The sequence below is a fragment of the Chiloscyllium plagiosum genome, chromosome 5 (genome assembly GCF_004010195.1).
Source record: "Chiloscyllium plagiosum isolate BGI_BamShark_2017 chromosome 5, ASM401019v2, whole genome shotgun sequence".
NCBI classification, from domain to species: Eukaryota; Metazoa; Chordata; class Chondrichthyes; order Orectolobiformes; family Hemiscylliidae; genus Chiloscyllium; species Chiloscyllium plagiosum.
The window spans coordinates 77,379,342-77,388,837 of record NC_057714.1 but is presented as its reverse complement, the minus strand read 5'-3'; the positions used below and the strand labels follow the sequence as shown (position 1 = coordinate 77,388,837).

At 41.3% G+C, this 9,496-nt stretch overlaps 1 protein-coding gene across 3 annotated transcripts in view; it reads left to right on the top strand.

Moving 5' to 3' along the window:
* LOC122550024 (LIM zinc-binding domain-containing Nebulette-like) overlaps positions 1-6,064 on the top strand; it is a 387,183-nt gene extending 381,119 nt beyond the window's left edge. For all 3 annotated transcript variants that reach the window (XM_043690429.1, XM_043690430.1, XM_043690431.1), the window contains exon 7: positions 5,810-6,064. In XM_043690429.1, the coding sequence (XP_043546364.1) occupies positions 5,810-5,986 (177 nt within the window). In that variant the 3' untranslated portion in view covers positions 5,987-6,064. The remainder of the gene's footprint in view (positions 1-5,809) is intronic.
* Positions 6,065-9,496: the final 3,432 nt, after the last annotated feature.

Here is a 9,496-nt window from a genome sequence, read left to right as displayed (position 1 = left end):
GTATGCTTTCCTTTATTGGTCAGAGTATTGAGTACAGGATTTGGGAGGTCATGTTGCGGCTGTACAGGACATTGGTTAGGCCACTGTTGGAATATTGCGTGCAATTCTGGTCTCCTTCCTATCAGAAAGATGTTGTGAAACCTGAAAGGGTTCAGAAAAGATTTACAAGAATGTTGCCAGGGTTGGAGGATTTGAGCTATAGACAGAGGCTGAACAGGCTAGGGCTGTTTTCCCTGGAACGTCGGAGGCTGAGGGGTGACCTTGTAGATGTTTAGAAATCATGAGGAGCATGGATAGGGTAAATAGACAAAGTCTTTTTCCTGGAGTCGGGGAGTCCAGAACTAGAGGACATGGGTTTAGGGTTAGAGGGGAAAGATATAAGAGACCTAAGGGGCAACTTTTTCACACAGAGGGTGGTACGTGTATGAAATGAGCTGCCAGAGGAAGTGGTGGAGGCTGGTAAAATTGCAACATCTAAAAGGCATTTGGATGGGTATATGAATAGGAAGGGTTTGGAGGAATATGGGCCGGGTGCTAGCAGGTGGGACTAGATTGGGTTGGGACATCTGGTTGACATGGACAGGTTGGACCAAAGGGTTTGTTTCCATGCTGTACATCTCTATGACTCTATGACTGCATGACTGCAAGAGCAGGTCAGAGGCTAGGAACTCTGCAGCGAGTAACTCACCACCTGATTCCCCAAACCCTTTCCACCTTCTGTCATGCTGACGTTCGGAATTTTATAGAATACTCCTCAATTACCTGAATGTGTGCAGCTTCAACAATGCGTAAGAATCATGACACCATCAGGGACAAAGCAGTCCACTTGATTGGACCATATCCACATCCACTCCCTCCACCACTGATGTTCAGTTGCAGCGGCATGTACCATCTACAAAATGCATGGCAGAAATTCTCCAAGACTCCTTGAACAGCATTTTCCCAAAACCTCAGCCACAGACATCTGGAAGGATAAAAGCAGCAGATACATTGGAACACTGCCACCCTCAAATCTGCCTCCAAAGCCATTCACCATCCTGATTTGGAAATATATCACCATTCCTTCCTGGAATTCTCTGCCTAGCAGGTTTATGGGCCACCCTTCAGCATATGACTGCAGCTCACCACTACCTTGAAACGGCAACTTGGGATGAACAATAAATGCTAGCCCAGCTAGCGACACCCATATTCCATGAATGAATAAAAATAACTTTTAAAAATAAAAATTTCAAGTGATGCATGATTTTCTGAAAACAGATGGAACTTTCCCAGCCCATTGATGATGGCTGAATGGGAAAGATAGTTGGGAAATTAGGGCAGGAATGGAAAAATGAGATTCTAATCTTGAGAAAATAGGTCAAATTTTCCACACAGTGCTACAATGACGAGATGAGAATCTCATTTTTGAATGGTGAGGGGCCTATTGCATTTATTAACATCCCATTATTGCCTAATCAAGCCTTATGTGAAGGTTGCTATTTTCCCTGGCAATAGAGAGAAAATAGGCAGTGTCAATTCCGGACATGAAATTCCAAATAGTTCACCAGTGGCTGAAGCTTACAGTATCTTTCTGGGCCTCCACGTTGCAGTCTGCAGCATCTCCGGCCACATTCCATGGGCAGAGACTGTCTGCCTCCTCCATCCAAAGAAATTGACATTGGACATGCACCAACCTCACCAGTTCATCAAAGTGGCACCCCATACTTGCTTGGAATACAGTTCACCTCATCAATACTGCACAATGAAGGTCACCAACACCTTTTATTGTAACCTTGCACATAATGGCATCTACACATCTCATGAAAAGAACCATGTGCACCTCTGAGCTAGCTTTCTTTGTGCTCACTCACTTTACGCCTCCTGGATGCTCGTCGCATCTGAGCATTGCTTTGTCTTTTTGTGCATAGCTATTTAATTCAGAACTTAAAGGCTGACAGTATTTTTGTGTTGTCTTGCCTTTTAGTGCATGCCAGTGTCACACCTGCACCACGTGGCACCAGCTTACAAAGTGAACACACGGGATGTGCTTCAACCAAGTGGCCATGTCTCAATATCTGAAGGGATTCATCCTCAGTCAAGTGCAGGGGACTGCCATCAGTTAGGAGATCCAACTACAGTCAGTCAAGGGCATTGTCTGATCTCTGATACAGTCAGTGTCATGTGATCTGTCTTGCTACTGTCTGGGGAGTGCGGCACTATCAGTGCAATAAGCCTTGTTGATTTGCAGTAAGTCAGCTGGGGATCTGATCAGATGTCGTCAGCCTCGAAGGCTTGAACATTCGCTGGCTTGGGGGTAACAGGCAGGTTGGAAGTGGCTGAGCACCTGTAGTGTGTCACAAGAGGTGTTGTCTTCAGGGGTTTTAGACAGCTGATGCAGGGCTGGGCTGTGTGTGGATTGCCTATGTCTGGTTGCCTACTGTCACTGCCCTGTCGCCTTGTCGGGAAAAGGGGCATCTGGTGTGAGGCCATGGTCACTCATTCCCTGTTGCCTTGCTGTTGGTCTGAGCATCAGTGAATACCATGGTGGAGTGGAGGTCTTTGTGCATGGAAACATAGGTGCAGGAATAGACCATTTGGCCCATTGAGCCTGCTCCATCATTCATTGTGACCATGGCTGATCATTCAACTCATGCTTTTCCTCCATATCCTTTGATCCCTTTCACCCCAATTGCTGCATCTAACTCTTTTTTTCTTGAAGTCATACAATATTTTGGCCTCAACTGCCTTCTGTTGGCATGGTATCCCATAGGCTCACCACTCTCCAGGTATATAGATTTCTCCTCATCAATATTCTAAATAACTTACCCTGTATACTTACATGGTGACCAGTCTGTTCTGGACTCCCCTGCCATTGGGAACATCCTTCCTGCATCTAGTCCTGTTATAATTTTGTAGGTTTCTATGAGATCCTCCATAATTCTTCTGAACTCCTGTGAATAGAATCCTAACTGATTCAGCCTCTCCTCATACATACCCTTGCCATCCCAGGTCTCTCTCCCTGCCATACTAACATTCATTTCTTTGTCTGCCCATTTATTGTCCTCTCTCTCTGTCTGGCCTGTGTCTCCACCTATCCACTCCTACCTTCACCATTGCTCCACACCCTACATCCGCTATCTTCACCATGTGTAACATCTTTTCCTAACTACTATCAATTCTGATGAAGTTTCACTGGACTCAAAACGTTAACTCTGCTTTCTCTCCAAGATCTGCCAGTCTGCCTAAGTTTCTTGTGCAATTTCTGTTTTTGTTACCATTTACCACCTTGAGTGCCTGCTGAACCTGAACCTACCTTCAGCGACTGGTGTATGTGGACTCCCAGGTCTCATTGTACATTCCAATTGCTACCAAAGTGCATAATGTTTTATTTAACTAATAATGCTACACTCTGCCATGCATTTGCCAGCTCTCTTAGTGTACCCAAATCACAGTGAAACATCTCTACATCCTCCTCAGTTTACTCTCCCACCCAGCTTTGTGCCATCTACACTTCTGGCAGACCAGCCTGTCTATAGATCCAGCTACACGGACACATGCTGGAGGTAGCTCAGTATGAACAACTCTTCCAGCATTCAGGTTCCTGAGTGTCTCTGTCAAACTCACTGTCCCTGTTTAAACTTGTGCAATTTGACAAAGTTAGCACCGGCTGAATGGCAAGGGATCCTCTCTTGCTTTGGGCTGAGCAGGACATGGTCTCCATCAGGCCGAGGAATGTTTCATCCTCTGCCAGCTGTGGAGATGTGCCATTGATGTGCTCACCAGATTGTGCTCCTGACTCTAATCTAGTTAAAGTGCCTACCAAGGTGCCTGGATTATAGCTAGTGAAGGGTGCAGGAAACAGCCTTCTTTGTGCAGCCTCTGGGTGCCTGTAGCTTCTTCCTCTGGGGTGGCGGAGGCGATGATGCCCAGAGGGGCTGCTTTCTTCAGGGTGGTGCAATGTAGATGGCACTTGTGCCATGCAGAAGACTAGAGAGGGAAGAATTGTGAAATTGGCACTTGACAATGGCGATCAATTATTTGCTGAGACATGGTGGCCTCAGTAGCACAATGTTAGCGATGCTGTTCCTTTCCCACTAAGGCAAGCCCCAGATGCATCCCGGGCATCCCGCTATTTCAAGCATGCCCTACCTGACCCATAGTGGACCATTTACTCCTGGAATTAGACAAGACCGAGGGATTAAGTAAGACGTAAGTGGCTGGTACTGCTGATGTAAACAGAGGAATGGTGATAGAGTCCTGAGTGAGTGAGTAGGAAGCACAGTGGACATGTAGGTTAGCAGTTTGGGAGGAATGAGGTTGGTGAAAGTGATTGACCATGAGGGAGTGGTAGACCATGAGCTTTGGTGGGAGATGTGTGCGGTGGCAGAGTGAGAGTGAGGCTGAGGTGGCAGGAAGACGATGGAAGATTGTGCAATGCAGCAGTTCATCAACCTTCTTGTAGCCTTGTTGGATGCTCCTCCACACTGTAGATACCACATTGACACAGGTCAGACCAGACTGCAGGGTCTGGGCTCATGGTCACCTCAGATGGTCCTGAGAAACGAGGAAGGCCCTTCTGTTTGCCATTGCATATACCAGCACTTCCAGGTCCCTTCCGTAAAGTGGGATGTCACCTCATCTCTATCAATGATCTCTGGGGCAATTCTTAATGCGCTGCACCTGTGGGAGGCAGTTCTTGTTGCCTGCAATATTTGAACTGGTATATCGCTGGGATGTAGATATGGGGCTCGTGGTAGGAATGCATCTGGAAGCATTGAGCACTTTAGCTGCTGCTGAGTGCAGGATATTGCAGCACAGTGCTGTCTGTGGAGCTGGGATGTATATTTAATTAAGTATGCTCTGTAAAATTCCGTGAGAAAATACTCTAGAGCTCAAAGTGAAACCCTCCGTAAAATTACCTGAAATTGCTACTTAGCCAAGTTCTAGGAAAGTTCAACCCGTTGTTCTGCTGTGTTTTTCCATATATATTTAGGTAGTGTGGTTTCAGGTTTTTTTATCTTTTGTGTAATAAGTTTCAGTTATAAAAGACTGGCTGCAGCCTCTTGTGAGTACATCTCCAATGTGCTAGCTAACCAGACAAAACAAAGCATATGATCTCTCAAGCTAGCTTTTGATCTAGCATCTTGACTTGTTCAGTATTACCTCAGTGGGATGAAATTATAATTGTTTTCTTCACATAATTTGATAATTTTGCTTAACTTTGTTTTTCATTGTTAGAGCTAATAGTGACTCATGGAATTTTTGAAAAATATGATATGAATCCATTTTATTTTTCTAATGCATTTTTCCTGTTTTTGATTCAACTGAACTCATAATGTTATTGTCTGCATAATGAAATATAAAACCAATAATATATCATAGTTGGAATTATGTCCTGTTCTTAGCTATGTGAAAAATGTAGAAATATTCATGTTTCTATATGGAGCTCTTTATAAATACTAATCATGGATTTTCTAGATAAATTTATGCTTTACATTTAATCACGCTATTATAAGAAGTAGAGCAATCCGTTTGAGACCTTTTGCGAAGTATGAATAAATAAATGCCTTTACCAATCATTGTTCTATTCACTGATTCTAAGTCCAGCTGCATGCTCCACACCACTTTACAAAATTTGATTTGGGTAAGTTTATATTCATTATTGTCTCCGTCATTGAGACTTTGAAACTCCTTCTTGTCACCTTGAACCATTTAATTTAAAGTGTCTTTAACATGTTTATTTTCCTGAAGTGTAATTGCTAGCTATATCTAGAAAGGGAGTCTGCATGGGATAAATCCTTGCAATAATGATGTGCCTTTTCATTCACAGAGGACGTTCCGAGCAATGTATGATTACACTGCGGCTGACGAGGATGAGGTTTCCTTCAAGGATGGTGACTACATCATCAATGTACAAGCAATTGATGAAGGCTGGATGTACGGCACTGTCCAGAGAACTGGAAAAACTGGAATGCTTCCAGCAAACTATGTTGAATCCCTTCACTGAATCCAGTTTCTCACCATTCGTGCTTAATCCTTTATTTTTATTACACTAAATGGTAATTAAAATGTCAAGAGAGAGAAATGAATCTGTTAAGTATATTAAAATCCTATTTACTATCTAAGTAGCTTTTCATTATTGTATTACTGATGTATTCTTAGGACTTTCTAAGGGACTGTTCTTCCAAACTGACCAATCTTATTCAGTAGGAAGGCATTATAATAGACCAAGGTTTTCTGCAGTCAGTAAGACTCTTAATAATGTTGACATATCAACATTGATTGTGCTAGTCTTTAACAGTGAAACTGAAACATTGTCAGCTGTTGGATTTGTGTTACAAGTTATGATCAGCTCTGATCATTTACTGTATCACAAGTGTGATAGAACCAATTGCTGTGTGCAATTTTGCTTAGTTTGCTTCTAAAGTATTTGCAGATTTCTGTTTTGCAGTGTTTTAAGTTCAAAATACTTAACCTGGAGGTAATGTGTGTTACAACTGGATGTGGGTTACTATTGGAGAGATTTAATACTAACTAGTGCACATTTGTATTTTGCCTGTGAGATGCACAAGATTACTGATGTCAGCTGTATAACTTGAAGTATTTCCTTAGTGGAACTTTGTCTTTCTTCCTATGCACTGTGGATATTTCAAGCACTTTCTTAACACTGAGATGAATTGTCCCTGTACAGGTCGCTCTGTGATGTTTTATTCCAGAAAAAAATTATTGCCTTTTTAACTTTGGAGTTAATTGCATTATTAGAAACTTAGGTCCTAATATACAAGTGTCATCTGGTTTGGTTCAGTTTGTTTTGTTTTGCTTTGCTTTGCTTGATTTGATTATTGGTTATGCATGCTTTGTCTAAAATGTTCATTAGCCAATAAAGACAGTTTACTGAATTGGTTATAAGGTAACTCTCATTAACTTTTATCTGGGTGAACGAACAGTTCTGTACGACTGGCACAACAATGCAGTGATTAGTGCCATAAAGGGTTAAATAAAGAAACTGAAGTATGTTCTTTTGACTGGTGGTCAATATTTATTTCAAAGCAAGAAAGCTGTTGCACTTTACATAAAATGAAACAAAAAGTCCTGGAGAAACTCAGCAGGATGGGCAGCATTGTGGGTACTGAGCACGTGTATTGAGCTGGCATTTTTGTGCAGATGTCTATAGTGTAAAATTCTGAGATGTTAGCTATTGCTACTTAATTAAAGTTGAGTGAGAAATCAGAAAATCATAGAACTGCTGATGTAAGGAAATTATTGAAATCTACAATTAAGGACTGAGCTCTCAGAAATGTAAGCTGATTTGAGAGAGCTAACATGCATTTTTAAAATATAGCTCATGCCTAACATACTAACTGATTTTTTTTGAGGAAATGCCTAAAAGTGTATACAGGGGACAGTATTTGTTAAAGTTAGGTATAATTGACTTAACTAAAAATATAAACAAGAAAAACCATTAGAATCAAAGGTGAATTACTGATTTATTTAGGCGATTGTTTAGCTGGTAGAAGACTGTCTGGATAATAGCTATTTGCTTGAATAATAACTAGTGGTTCATGATCACAACCATTCACAATATTCATTAATTACTTGGGTAATGTAATAGAGAGTCATTTGAATGAGTTTGCCAATGCTGTGAAGGTAATTGACATAGTATGTAGTGTGGATAGGCGAATACAATCCTGTATTCCTGATGAAGGGCTTTTGCCCGAAATGTCGATTTTTCTGCTCCTCGGATGCTGCCTGAACTGCTGTACTTTTCCAGCACCACTCTAATCTAAACTCTGGTTTCCAGCATCTGCAGTCATTGTTTTTACTTAGGCGAATACAATCGCAATGAAACATTGATGAATTAAAGAAATGGACAAATTATGGTTGACGAATTCCAGCACGTTTAGGGAGACAATGGTGTAAAATGGCAGATAATAGAATAAAAATCTGGAATTAAAGTTCATCTCCACAATGGTGATCACCAAACGATCACTGTTTCTTGTAAAATCCCAACTATTCGGGATGGCCTTTAATGACTTTTAACAAAGGAAATTTGCCATTCTTACCTGGTCTGGCGACATGTGAATCCAGACCAACAGCATGTAGATAACTCTTAACTGCTCTCCGACATGGCCTAGCAAACCATTCAGTTCAAGGGCAATTAAGGATGGACAACAAATGCTTGCTTTGCCAATGACACCCACATTCCATGAAAGAAAAAAAAGGTGATGTCATTCAATTTGGTTCAAGAGGTTAGATCCAAGAATTTTTAAAATAGTCAACAGTACTGTCAAAAGACATTTATAGATCTGCATGCACAAATCATTAAAGTACAGTAGATTTTAAAAAAAGTATCAAAAATGCTTTTGGAATGTCAGCCTTTATATTGAGAGAGCTAATACATAAAGGGGAGAAAGATTTAATACAACAGTAACCAAGTGCTGATTAGATCCCATCTGGAGTGTTTTGGAATACTGTATACAGTTCTGGTGCCTACAATCTAAGCCTTCGAAGGAGTGCTAGTGCAGATTCACCAGAAGTATGACATTTTCTTCAATAAAAGGTAGTAAATGTTAACTCATTTACTTGAGGTTACCCTTGAGGTGGTGGTGGTGAACTGCATTTTTGAACCCACCTGCTGTGCGTTGACCCACAATGCAATTAGGGAGGAAATTCCAGGATTTTGACTCAGGACAGTGAAGGGGCAGCGATCTATTTCCAAGTCAGGATGGTGAGTGGTTTGGCAAGGAACCTGGAGGTAATGTTCCATGAAGTTAAATTTAGAGGGGGGATAAGTGTGAGGCATTGCATTTTGGGAAGGTAAACCAAGGCAAGACTTATACAGTTAATGGTAGAGCTCTGGAGAGTGTTGTCAAACAAAGAGACCTTGGAGTGCAGGTCCATATATCTTTGAAAGTGCAATGGGCAATAAATGCTGGCCAGCCAGCGATGCATACATCCCACAAATAAATTATTTTTAAAGCTCTGCCATTGTACTCTAAGATAACCTTCTTGGTCATCAGGGACATCCTTCTTGCATTTACCCTGTCTAGTTCTGTTGGAATTTTACAGGTTTCTATGGGATCTCCTCTCATTCTTCTAAATTATGGTGAATAGAGTCTGAACTGATCCAGTCTGTCTTCATGTATCAGTTCTGCCATTCCATGAATCTATCTGGTAAACCTTTGTTGAACTCCCTGCATAGCCAGAAACAACTCCTTCGAATAAGCAGACCAAAACTGCACACAATACACCAGGTGTGGTCTCACCAAGGTCCTGTACAATTGCAGCAAGATATACTGGTTCCTGTATTCAAATCCTGTCACTAAGAAGACGAACATTCAATTTGCGGTATATAATAACTATATGTAATAACCTGGACATACTAACTATGTAATTATCATATTCTAACTTTAGAAATAAATCACAACTGCAATATTAAGTATAAAAGAGAGGCATTCCCAACTGTTTCTCTTCCACTTTGTTCTTTGGAGTTTAAATTCAGTAATGCTTAATTTTC